The sequence below is a fragment of the Loxodonta africana genome, chromosome 11, assembly GCF_030014295.1.
Source record: "Loxodonta africana isolate mLoxAfr1 chromosome 11, mLoxAfr1.hap2, whole genome shotgun sequence".
Lineage (NCBI taxonomy): Eukaryota > Metazoa > Chordata > Mammalia > Proboscidea > Elephantidae > Loxodonta > Loxodonta africana.
The window spans coordinates 12,387,094-12,400,190 of record NC_087352.1 but is presented as its reverse complement, the minus strand read 5'-3'; the positions used below and the strand labels follow the sequence as shown (position 1 = coordinate 12,400,190).

General features: G+C 44.8%; 1 protein-coding gene across 8 annotated transcripts in view; it reads left to right on the top strand.

Moving 5' to 3' along the window:
- EML2 (EMAP like 2) overlaps positions 1 to 7,944 on the top strand; it is a 35,728-nt gene extending 27,784 nt beyond the window's left edge. For 5 of the 8 annotated variants that reach the window (XM_064293831.1, XM_064293832.1, XM_064293834.1 and 2 more), the window contains 4 exons: positions 426 to 513; positions 1,335 to 1,430; positions 2,346 to 2,476; positions 5,244 to 7,944. In XM_064293831.1, coding sequence (XP_064149901.1) covers positions 426 to 513; positions 1,335 to 1,430; positions 2,346 to 2,476; positions 5,244 to 5,369 — 441 coding nt within the window. In that variant the 3' untranslated portion in view covers positions 5,370 to 7,944. Of the gene's footprint in view, positions 1 to 425; positions 514 to 1,334; positions 1,431 to 2,345; positions 2,477 to 5,243 lie in introns of those variants that run through there. The other 3 variants (XR_010323345.1, XM_064293835.1, XM_064293830.1) reach the window with 3 other exon arrangements.
- Positions 7,945 to 13,097: the final 5,153 nt, after the last annotated feature.

Here is a 13,097-nt window from a genome sequence, read left to right as displayed (position 1 = left end):
CTGCCAAGGAGTCTTAGTCCCGCCCACACATTTACCCCGCTCCTGTGTTCTAAGCCCGCCCCTTTGTGTAGCCCCGCCCCTGTGTCCTAAGCCTGCCCCATCGTCTAGCCCCGCCCCTTACATTCTAAGCACACCCTCTGTCTGGCCCAGCCCTTTGCATTTAAAGTCCCACCCCCATTGTGTCTAGCTCTGCCCACGTGTTCTAAAGTCCCATCGTGGTCTAAGCTTTTTGTCTAGCCCCGCCCACCAGTCTGGCCCCACCCACAATAGTCTGGCCCGGCCCCCACATTTCAAAGGCTTGTGTATTCCCCCTTGTGTTCTCACCCACCTCTGTATTTTGCCTTCCACCCTTCCTAGTCTAGTCCCACCACCTCTCCTTCGTCCTGCCCTCTGCAGCTCTAACTCTGCCCCTTCCCTCCCCGCAGGGCCATTCCAGCTTTATCACCCACCTAGATTGGGCCCAGGACAGCAGCTGTTTTGTCACCAACTCTGGGGACTACGAGATCCTGTACTGTGAGTGCTTGGAGACCCAAAGACTGTTTTCCCTCAGCCTCCTCATTTGCATATCTGATTTGCATAACTCCCTTGAATTCTGGGACGGAAGGTGGGGCTTCTCCAAATCTTCCTTAACCCGTTGCCTTAGAATCGATTCTGACTCATAGAGACCTTATAGGACAGAGTAGAAGTGCCCCATAGGGTTTCCAAGGAGTGCCTGGCAGATTTAAACCGTGACCTTTTGGTTAGCATCTGAGCTCTTAACCACTAGCCACCAGGGCTCCCAAGTCTTCCCTGGTTGCTGGTATTCCGGAGCCTTTCTGATGGGCTGAGATTCCCTGGGTGGCTCAGCTGGCTAAAACCTCTGGCTGCTAACCAAAAGCTTAGTGGTTTGAATTCAGCCAGAGGTGCCTCAGAATGAAGGCCTGGCGGTTTACTTCCGGAAAACCAACCACTGAAAACCCTGTGGAGAAGGTTCTCTCCTGACACACATGGGGACACCGTGAGCCAGCATTAACTGGGTGGCGACTTTTTTTTTTTTCCCATAATTACCTGGCGCTTTGACTACTGATTTCTTCGCAGTGGTCATCACTTAACCTACTGTTCCCCTTTCTAGTTGGATGGGGGGGTACAGATTTCTAAGCAGATGACGACCCTGCTTCGGTTCGGGGGTATCAAGACTCAGGATCCAGTACCCTCAGCCAGCCTGGAGGCATAGACTGAGCCCTGGGACCTTCGCCGCCTCTGTCTTGGGCCTCAGTGTCCACTGTCTGTGAAATGGGTGGGTTAAGTCAGTAGTTCTTCCAGCTCTGAGCCCCTCCCCCTATTTTCTGACCCAGGGGACTCGGCTACCTGTAAGCAGATCACCAGTGCAGATGCTGTGAGGAATGTAGAATGGGCCACGGCCACTTGTGTCCTAGGGTTTGGGGTGTTCGGTAAGTCCTGGAAAGGGGGCAGCCCCACCTAGAACAGGAGCTCCAACAAACATCACTAACTAGTGGTTTTCACAGACTCTTATTGGTTACCTCCAGGGCAGGGAACTCACTCCTTTCTGCGTGTGGGCAGAATTTGTGTTAAAGGAAGGGCTAAGATGACTGCTGTGGTCCCTTGGAGCTGTAATAAAATGAGGCCAAATTGTGTGGAGGCACCTGGTCCACACTGCTGGTGCACCAGTCCTCCATTCATTCAGGCACGAATGCAGTTGACACACACTCCCTGAACACCGCTGGGAGATGCTGGGGACACAAAGGAACCCACGACACCCCAACCCTGCCCTCCTGGATCTCACAGTCCAGTGAAGGAGATAGACTTGTCTCTAGACAGTGATGACTGAGACTGGACTGGGCTGGGATGGGGGAGTCCAGAGGGGACATTTGGCCCAGCCTAGGAAGAAGTCAGGGAGGGCTTCCTGGAGGAGGGGACATCCAAGCTGGGATATCGAGGATGAAGAGGTACTCTGCAGGAGGTGAAAAAAGAAAGTACAGTCTACGCAAAGAGAGTGAATAGCATATACTGAAGCTCAGAGGTGATGTAGAGCTTGGTGTTTGGGGAAATGTAAGAAGTCAAGGGGAGCGGTGGTGAGGGATGAGGCTGGGCAGTGGGGGGCCAGGTCGTGCAGAGCCTTGGGGAGAAGCGTAGGCTTTCTTCTGAGGCCACCAGGAAGCCATGGAAGGGTTTTGAGCAGGAGAGAGTTGGGGTTGGGATTGCATTTTCAAAAGATCATTCCAACTCCCTTTCTGGCTAGAGTCAGACTGGGTGGGAGGAAGGCAGGAAAGTGGGGCTGGGACCTGCTCCCCTTGAGGTCCCTGGCCCCACCTGACATCTTGTCATTCCCCATTTCTTGCCCACAGGAATCTGGTCTGAGGGGGCTGACGGCACTGACATCAACGCCGTGGCCCGCTCGCACAATGGGAAGTTGCTGGCTTCAGCTGATGACTTCGGCAAAGTCCACCTGTTTAGCTACCCCTGTTGCCAGCCTCGAGTGAGTGTCCCTGGGGGCGCTGGGGGACCAGGATTAACAAGCAGTGTTAAAGGCAAGATTGAGGCAGCCCTGGTCCAACCCAGGAAGCCCTGGTGGTGTAGCCATTAAGTGTTATGGCTGTTAATCAAAAGGTCGGCAGTTCAACTCCACCATGCACTCCTTGGAAACTATGAGGCCGTTCTGCTCTGTCCTATAGGGTTGCTATGAGTGGGAATCGATTCCATGGCAACTGGTTTTTGGTCCAACCCAGCCCTTTCTGGGCCTCAGTTTCCCTTTCTGTACAAGAGGGCAGTGGGCTTCATCCCAAGGACCTTTCTTTCTTGCCCTGAAGATCGAGGGATTTTGGAGTCTAGTGCTGAAGATGTGATTTTTCTAAGGCTCTGAGGGTCTGCAGCTCCAAGATCTTGGGTTTTTTATCCTTATTAACTCAACAAATATTTATTGCGCACCTACTGTGTGCTTGGGCACAGGGGATTCAGCATTTGGGGTCCCTGCCCTCAGGGAGCTAACATTTAAGGGATGGGATGGATGGTTCCAAGATGCTATTAAAAAAAAAAAAAAAAAGCTAAACCCATTGCCATCAAGTCTATTCCAACTCATGGTAACCCTATAGGACAGAGTAGAACTGCCCCATAGGGTCTCCAAGGAGTGGCTGATGGATTCGAACTCCAGGCCTTTTGGTTAGCAGCCTGAACTCTTAACCACTGTGCCACCAGGGCTCCAAGATGCTGTATGTCTCAGGTTTTCTGATTTGAAGCCCCCATAATTCTCCTGTGCAGTTCTAGGACAAGGGTCACAAACTCCAATGCACAGGGTCAGGCAGGTGGCGAGAATGAATGAATCAGTCTAGGGGCGAGGCCCTGGGGAGGTGGGGACACCTGCTCCTGACACCCAACTGGTCGTGGCCCTGGGCAAAGCAAGTTCAATGTCCTCAGATCTTGCACATTTTTAAGAGCAGCTGGCAGTCAGGATTTTCATGGGAACGCTCTTGATTTTTATTTTATTTTTTATTGTGCTTTAGGTGAAAGTTTCCGGCTCAAGTTAATTTCTCATACAAAAATTTGTACACATATTGTTATGTGACATTAGTTGCAATCCCTACAATTTAACAACACCCGCCCCCTTTCCACTCCGGGTTTCTGGTGTTCATTCAACCAGTGCCTGTCCCTTCCTGTCTCCTTATCCTGCCTCCGGACAGGAGCCGCCCATTTGGTCTCGTGTATTTGCTTGAACTAAGAAGCACACTCTTCACAAGTATCATTTTATGTTTTATGGTCTAGTCTAATCTTTGTCTGAAGAGTCGGCTTGGGGAATGGTTTTAGTTCTGGGTTAACAGAGCGTCCGGGGGCCATGGCTTCTCTCGATTTTTAAATGTCAGCAACTAGCTATCTAAAAATACTGTGAGTCGTATACAACTTGTCCGTAGATAACCTGTGTCTCGGAACTGGACATTAATTTTGCCATTCTCTGGTTCAAACAAAAGAGAAGTTTGTCTGTTTTAACATTTTGCTATAAAATTTTTCATACACAGAAGCAGAAAGAATAGTACTGTACCCATGATCTATGCTCAGCTCTTACCAGGGTTGGAATACTTGTTTCTTCTTTTTCTTCTTGCACTTTCTGTGTTTTTGTTCCCTGTAGTTTTGTGATAGATGACCTTTTTGTGTGTGTGTGGAGAAAATATATGTAATGAAACATATGCCAACTGAACAACTTCTACATGTACAATTCAGTGACATTGATTACATTCTTTGAGCTGTGCAACCATTCTCGCTACCCTTTTCCAATCCTTCCGCCACCATTAACATAACCTCACTACCCCTAAGCAGTAACTCCCCTTCCCCCCGCCCTCCCACCCCAGCTAACCACTAATAGTCTTTGGTTTCTGTGTCTTTGCTTATTCCATATAAGTGAGATCATACAGTATTTGTCCTGTTGTGACTGACTTGTTTTGCTCAGCATGATGTTTTCAAGGTTCCTTCGTGTTGCGGCAAGCATCAGGCCTGCGTTGCTCTTTATGGCTGAGTAGGAGTGCATTGCATGTGTGTACCAGTTTTGTTTATCCATTCATCCGTTGATGGACGTTTCGGTTGTCTCTACCTTTCGGCAATTGTGAAAAGTGCTGCTATGGATGTTGGTGTACAGGTTTCTGTTTGCCATACATCATCTTCTAGCCCCCCAAATGCAGCATTCGTATCAAAAAAATCAGGATAATTATTACATACCCACAAACCCATTATCACCCCTAATATTTAAAGTTAATTCCTTAATATGATCCATATTCCAGTTTACCTGATTGCCGCAAAAATGGCCTTCTACAGTTGGTTTGTTTGCAGTTTGGTTATGTCTCCATCTCTTCATGTAGAACAGTTTCCACCACATGTATAATCATTTTTTTCTCATGCAAATGAGTTGTTGAATAAAGCAGATCAGCCGCCCTGTTGGTTGGGGAAAAAAAAACCCAGTGCCTTGGCTGGGAAAGGAGGAGCTTACTGAGCAGAGGAGACCACGGTCAGGCCAGAAGATCATGGAGAGGCCCTGGGTGGCTCAAATGGGTAATGCGTTCGGCTGCTCACTAAAAGGCTGGTGGTTTGAGTCCACCTAGAGGCACTTCGGAAGAAAGGGCTGAAAAATCAACCATCCCAAACCCTCTGGAGCACAGTTCTACTCTGACACATGTGGGGTTGCCATGAGTCAGAATCTGGTTGGTTTGACTGCAGTTGGTTTGGTTTTTGACCTTTTTCATTTCCTTCTTTTCCTGTAACAGGCCCTCAGCCACAAATACGGGGGACACAGCAGCCATGTGACGAACGTGGCCTTCTTGTGGGATGACAGCGTGGCCCTGACCACAGGCGGCAAGGACACCAGCGTGCTGCAGTGGCGGGTGGTCTGAAGCACGGGGGTCTCAGGGACAGGGGACTGAGATAGAGTGAAGGAGGCAGGGTGGGAATTCTATTTTCGGGAGATGTCTATTGCCGAGTAGAGTAATATATACCCAGAGTCTATAGCAGAGGGGGTTACAGGGGGTGGGTGGGTAGACAGATAAAAGTCTCTATTTATCTTGGGGTGGGAAGAGGGGCCACATTGCTTTGAGGGAGCCATTGGAGTGTTTGGTTTGGGGTGTTTTTTAAGTTTATTTTATATCATCCAGAAATAAAGACACGTGCACTGAGGTAGAGTGTCAGGGTCTGTGAATTTGTTTAGTGTGTGTGCATAGATTACAGTGACTGTATGTGTGTGTGTGTCTGTAAAAAGAAACCCATTGCCACAGAGTCAATTACAACTCCTCGTGACCCTACAGGACAGAGAGGAACTGCCCCATAGGGTTTCCAAGGCTGTCATCTTTACAAAGCAGGCTGAGACATCTTTCCCCCATGAAGCAGCTGGTGGGTTCGAACTGCCAAACTTTCAGTTAGCAGCCGAGCACTTTATCCACTGCACCACCAGTATGTGTATATGTAGCATGCCTGTATCCCACTGTTTGTGGTGAGATACCATTATTACTTGGCCTTTATTGAGTGCAACTGACAGGAAAACCAAGTGTTATGGGTTGAGTTGTCTCCTCCCAAAAATGTGTGTCAAATTGGCTAAACCATGATTCCCAGTATTGTGTGATTGTCCACCATTTTGTGATCTGATGTGATTTTCCTTTGTGTTGTAAATCCTACCTCTATGATATTAGTGAGGCAGGATTAGAGGCAGTTATGTTAATGAGGTAGGACTCAATCTACAAGATTTGATTGTGTTTTAAGCCAATCTTTTTTGCAATATAAAAGAGAGAAGTGAGCAGAGAGACGAGGGACCTCATTACCACCAAGCAAGAAGAGCCAGGAGAATAGCGTACCCTTTGGACCTGGGGTCTCTGCACTGAGAAGCTCCTTGACCAGGGGAAGATTGATGACAAGGACTTTTCCCCAGAGCTGACAGACAGAAAGCATTCCCCTGGAGCTGGCACCTTGAATTCGGATTGCTAGCCTCCTAGACTGTGAGAAAATAAATTTGTTAAAGGCATCCACTTGTGGTATTTTTGTTATAGCTGCACAAAGTGACTAAGACATGAAGGTTGCTTTAACTTAGGTCAGAAGAGAACTCAGTTGACCACATAGCCAAACAAAGAAGGGCAAGGGTGCCTCTGGGGCCCAGGACCACTGAACCAGGGATTTGAGGGCCTTCAGGACATTCTCCTACTCCCTCCGTGCCTTCTCTAACTTCCTGTGAGTCAGCATTTTTCTCTGGGACCAGCATTCTCCACACCAAAGAAACATGGCACCCAGCAGCTTCCATACTCACATCAACCATCTTCAGCACCAGAGAAGGATTAAAGCATTCTCCTGGGCCCCAAATCTTAAAAATCTCAAGGAAACTTTTAAGGCTGTGGTGATTGGTTCATTTCCAGACCAATCAATTTGGCCTTCAAGTTGATCTACTGTAATTGGCTCAACTTGGGTAAAGAACATGAACCTGGACCAGTGACTGGGCAAAGGAAGTGGGATTGTATAAAAACATGGACGCCTTCACCTGATTCAGGGTTGAAGGAAGGAAGGAGTGTTTTCAGGGAAGCAGGCTGACAGAATAGATTTCTGGGAGAGTGGAGTATTAGGACTCTGGGTTGCAAGAGAAAGAAACCCAACTCTAGCCAGCATAACCAATAAAAACAATGACTGGCTTATAAACACTGGTCATCCAGGAGAAGCTCAGCTGGATTCAGGGGATCAGATGTGGTCATCAGGGTTCTCCCCTCAGGGATTTGCCAAATTCTCGACAGCAGGTAATTTCCTCCACTGAAGGAGAGAGTACAGTATACCTTAGCGGTTAGGAGCCTGCATTCAGGAGTCAAACCATTTAGGTCCAAATCCTGGTTTCTCAGCTTAGTAGGTGTGTAACCTTGAGCAATTTTTTTTTTTTAACTTCAACTTTTTATTAGTGTTTAACATTTATGTACTGAGTTGTGTCCCCCAAAAGATACGTTTAAGTTTTAATCCCTGGTACCTGTGAATGTGACCTTATTTGGAAATAGAGCCGTTGTAGATGTAATTAATTAAGATGAGATCATACTAGACTGGTTGAGACTGGAGGACTCCCCGAGACTATTGCCCTGGGAAACTCTTCAAACCTTGAACTGAAACTAACCCCTGAGGTCACCTTGTAGCTACATAACAAATAAACTGGCTCAAAAAATAATGAGTATCACCTGTAAGTACCGTGTGCCTTTAAAAAAAATCACCTGTGTCAGACCAATTGGTCAATAATTACTGTAAAACAAAGATGAGAATGTATGAGGGCAGGGAAACCAGATTAATGGAAACGAAACAACCAGAACAGAAATAATAAGAATGTTCACACACTGTGAAGAATGTAACCAATGTTGCTGAACAACTTGGGTGGAGATTGTTGAATGGGAACCTAAAATTGCTGTGTAAACCTTCACCGAAAACACAAAATATTAAAAAAAAAAAAAAAAAAGATAAGTGAGGTCAGTACGGTGGGCCTTAATCCAATGTGAGCAGTGTCTATAAAAAGAGTCAGATGGGGCAGTTCTAGCCTGTCACTTGGGGTCTCTAGGTGTCCAAGTCGACTCAACAGCACCTAACAACAATAGACCACTTGCTGTAAAACATTTGGATTTTATTCAAAGAACAATGAGAAGCAATTAAAGTTTTTGGTTGGTTTTATTTTTTAATCAGTATTAAAAGAGTTTCTACCTTGTACAGATTTCCTTAGGATCTTTCACTAATTTTTAAAAGAATCATCTTGATATGAAGTATAATTTAAATAGAATGCATCCATTTTATTCCTCTTTTTTAAATTGTGCTTTAAGTGAAAGTTTACAATTCAAGTCAGTTTCTCATACAGAAACTTATACGCACATTGTTATGTGACCCTAGTTGCTCTCCCTTCAGTGTGACAGCACACTCCTCTCCACTCTGTATTTCTCATGTCTATTCAACCAGCTCCTGTCCCCTCTGTCTTCTCATCTCGCTTCCAGACAGGAGCTGCCCACGTAGTCTCATGTGTCTACTTGAGCTAAGAAGCTCACTCCTCACCAGTATCGTTTTATCCAGTCTAATATTTGTCTAAAGAGTTGGCTTCAGGACTGGTTTTAGTTTTGGACTAACAGAGAGTCCGGGGGCCATGTCTTCTGGGGTCCCTCCAGTCTCAGACCATTAAGTCTGGTCTTTTTATTAGAATTTGAGGTCTGGATCCCTCCTTTCTCCTGCTGCATCAGGGATTCTCTGTTGCATTCCCTGTCAGGGCAGTCATTGGTGGTAACTGGGCACCATCTAGTTCTTCCGGTTTCAGGCTGATGGAGGCTTTGGTTTATGTGGCCCTTTCTGTCTCTTGGGTTCTTACTTTCCTTGTGTCTTCGGTGTTCTTCATTCTCCTTTGCTCCAGGTGGGTTGGGACCAATTGATGCATCTTAGATGGCCATTTGCTAGCTTTTAAGACCCCAGATACCACTGATCAAAGTGGGATGTAGAACATTTTCTTAACACACTTTATTATGCCAATTGCCTAGATGTCCCCTGAAACTGTGGCCCCCAGAACCCCGCCCCTGCTACTCTGTCCCTTGAAGTGTTTGGTTGTATTCAGGAAACTTCTTAGCTTTTGGTTTAGTCCAGTTGTGCTGGCTTCCCTTGTACTGTGTGTTGACCTTCCCTTAACCTAAAATAATTCTTGTCTACTATCTAATTAGTGAATACCCATCTCCCCCCTCCCCACTCTTGTAACCATCAAAGACTGTTTTCTTCTGCTTTTAAACTTTTTCTTGAGTTCTTATAATAGTGGTCTCATACAATATTTGTCATTTTGTGACTGACTAATTTCACTCAGCATAATGCCTTCCAGATTCCTCCATGTTATGTTTCATGGATTCATTGTTGTTCTTTATCGTGTAGCACTCCATTGTGTGAATTATTTGATTATTCATTCATCCATTGATGGGCACCTTGGTTGTTTCCATCTTTTTGCTGTTGTAAACAGTGCTGCAATGAACTTAAGTACGCATATACCTATTCGTGTGAGGGCTCTTATTTCCCTAGGGTATATTCAAAGGAGTGGGATTGCTGGATTATATGGTAGTTCTAGTTCAAGCTTTTTAAGGAAGCGCCAAATTGATTTCCAAAGTGGTTGTACCATTTGACATTCCCACCAGCAGTGTATAAGTGTTTCAGTCTCTCCACAACCTCTCCAAACATATTATTTTGTGTTTTCTGGATTAATGCCAGCCTTGTTGGAGTGAGATGGTATCTCATTGTAGTTTCAACTTGCATTTCTCTAATGGCTAATAGATCGTAAGCATTTCCTCATGTATCTGTTAGCCACCTGAATGTCTTCTTTGGTGAAGTGTCTGTTCATATCCTTTGGCCATTTTTTGATTGGGTATTTGTCTTTTCGTTGTTGAGGTTTTGAAATATCTTGTAGATTTTAGAGCTTAGACCCTGACAGGATTTGTCGTAGCCAAAAATTTTTTCCCAGTCCATAGGTTGTCATTTTACTTTCTTGGTGAAGTCTTTTGATGAGCATAACTGTTTGATTTTTAGGAGCTTCCAGTTATCCAGTTTCTCTTCTGGTGATTATGCATTGTTACTAATGTATTGTACATAGTTTATGCCACGTATTAGGGCTCCTACCATTTTCCTTATTTTTTCTTCCATGATCTTTATCATTTTAGATTTTATATTTAGGTCTTTGATCCATTTTGAGTTAGTTTTTGCGCATGGTGTCAAGTATGGGTCTTGTTTCATTTTTTTGCAGATGGATATCCAATTACGCCAGCACCATTTGTTAAAGAGACAGTTTTTTCCCCATTTAACAGACTTTGGACCTTCATCGAATATCAGCTGCTCATAAGTGGATGAATTTACATCTGGATTCTCAATTCTGTTCCATTGGTCTATGTATCTGTTGTTGTACCAGTACCAGGCTGTTTTGACTACCGTGGTGGTATAACAGGTTCTAAAATCAGGTAGTGTGAGGCCTCCCACTTTATTCTTCTTTTTCAGTAATGCTTTACTTATCTGGGGCCTCGTCCCTGTCCATATAAAGTTGGTGATTTGTTTCTTATCTCATTAAAAAATGTCATTGGAATTTGGATCAGGATTGCATTGTATCTATAGATCACTTTGGGTAGAATAGACATTTTCACAATGTTGAGTCTTCCTATCCATGAGGAAGGTATGTTTTTCCACTTATGTAGGTCTCTTTTGGTTTCTTGCAGTAGTGTCTTATAGTTTTTTTTTTTTGTATAAGTCTTTTATGTCTCTGGTTAGATTTATTCCTAAGTATTTCATCTTGGGGGCTACTGTAAATGGTATTGATTTTGTGATTTCCTCTTTGACTTTCTCTTTGTTGGTGTAGCGGAATCCAACTGATTTTTGTATGTTTATCTTGTATCCTGATACTTTAGAATGCATCCATTTTAACTGCGTTCTTTGGTGAGTTTTAACAAATGTACCAAACTAAGAAAAAAACCACTGCCCACTGTCTAGTCGGTGCTGACTCATAGCAACCCTATAGGACAGAGTAGAACTGACCCTAGGGCTTCCAAGGAGTGGCTGGTAGATTCAAACTGTCAACCGTTTGGTTAACAGCCGAGGTCTTGACCACTGTGCCACCAGGGCTCTGACAAATGTACACACCTGTGTAAACATCCCCCAATCAAGACATAGAACATTCCCGTTCCTCCACAAGGTTCCCTCACGCTCCTTTGCAGTCAAGGGACTGTGTTCTGTCACTAAGGATTAGTTTTGCTTGTTTTAGAATTCCAAATAAACAGAATCCTGGAGCCTTAAAAAAGGAAAAAAAAGCTATCAGTCAAAGGAGCGGGTTTGAGCCTAGAAGGCTGGGGCAGACATTCCTACAACATGTTGGCTCATATTTGGGATATCAGGAGCATGAGCTCCTTTTTCCATTCTCCCTCCCGGTAGGGAAGAAAGGGGCATAAAGAGCTTGTATGTGTTCATTCCATTCTATCAACCCTAGCAAGCCAGGATTTCCTAACTCAAAATAAATAAATAGAGAGAAGAGCCAGACAGACCTGGAGGGAAGACGCTAGGTGAAGACGGAGGACGGAGGTGGAGATTGGAGTTTTGTTTCCACAAGTCAAGGCACACCAAGGATTCCTGGCTGTCACCAGAAGCTAGGAGAGAGGCAAGGAATTGATTCTCCCTCAGAGCCCTCAGAAGAAATCAACACGGCCAACACCCTGATTTCGGACTTCTGGCCTCCGAAACTGTGAGTTTTTGTTCTTTTATGACCCCCCAGTTTGTGGTATTTGGTTACAGCAACCGTAGGAAAAGAAGACAAACACATGCAGAGAAGTTCACTCCTAAGTGTACAGTCTGCTAAATTTCCACAAACAACACGCCCATGCAACCAGCTGCCAGATTCCGAAACAACATTCTGAGTCTCCCAAAAGCTCCCTTGTTCCTCCTCCCATCACTCCTCCAAAGTAATCGCTACTGTGAGTCCTCACACCATAGAACAGTTTTACCCATTTTTGTCCTTTATATTGGGGGTCAGCACACTTTTTCTGTAAAGGGCCAGCTAGTAAATATTTCCGACTTTACTGGCCATACAGTCTTGGTTGTGACTAACGCTGCCATTATAGTGCGAAAAGCAGCCACACCAAACCTGTAGCTGTGGAGTTGATTTCAATTCATGGCGACCGCATGTGTTGCAAAGTAGAACTGCCCCATACAATTTTCTTGGCTATAATCTTTTTTTTTTATTATTATTATTGTGTTTTACGTCAGAGTTTACCATGCAAATTAGTTTTTCATTCAAAAGTTTTATACACAAATTGTTCTATGACATTAGTTGCAATCCCTGCAATGTGTTGGCACTCTCCCCCGATCCTTTTCCACCCTGGGTTCCCCCTGTCCATTCATCCAGTTTTCCTGTCCCTTCTTGCCATCTTGTCTTTGCTTTTGGGCAAGTGTTGCCCATTTGGTCCTTGTATACTTGATGGAACTAGGAAGAACATTCCTTCATGTTTGTTATTGTTTGTTTTATAGGCCTGTCTAATCTTTGGCTGGAGGGTGGACTCTGGGTTAAAAAATATTTTATCGTGTTTTTGATGAATGTTTACACAGCAGTTGAGGTTCCCTTTTAACAATTTCTACGCAAGTTATTCTGTGACATTGGTTACATCCTGTACAATGCAGGGACGTTCTCGTTATTTTCGTTCTTGTTCTGTTTCCATTAATCTACTTGTCTGCCCTCTTACAGTCTCATCTTTGTTTTAAAGTAATTGTTGACCAATTAATTCTGTATAGGTGGTATTTTTTAAAGGAGTGTGGTACTTAGGGGTGATGTTCATTTTTTGAGCTAATTTGTTATTTACCTACAAGGTGACCTCAGGGGTTAGTTTCAGTTCAAGGTTTGAAGAGTATCTCAGGGCAATAGTCTCCGGGAGTCCTCCAGTCTCAACCAGTACAGTAGGTCTGTTTTTTTAGGAATTGGAGGTTCTGTTCTACATTTTTCTCCCATTCTATCAGGGTCCATCTATTGTGGTTCTGATTAGAATGGTCAGTAGTGGCAGCCAGGCACCATCTAGTTCTGGTCACAGGATAGATAAAGCCACAGTTCATGTAGTCAGTGAATCCTGTAGACTAGTTAC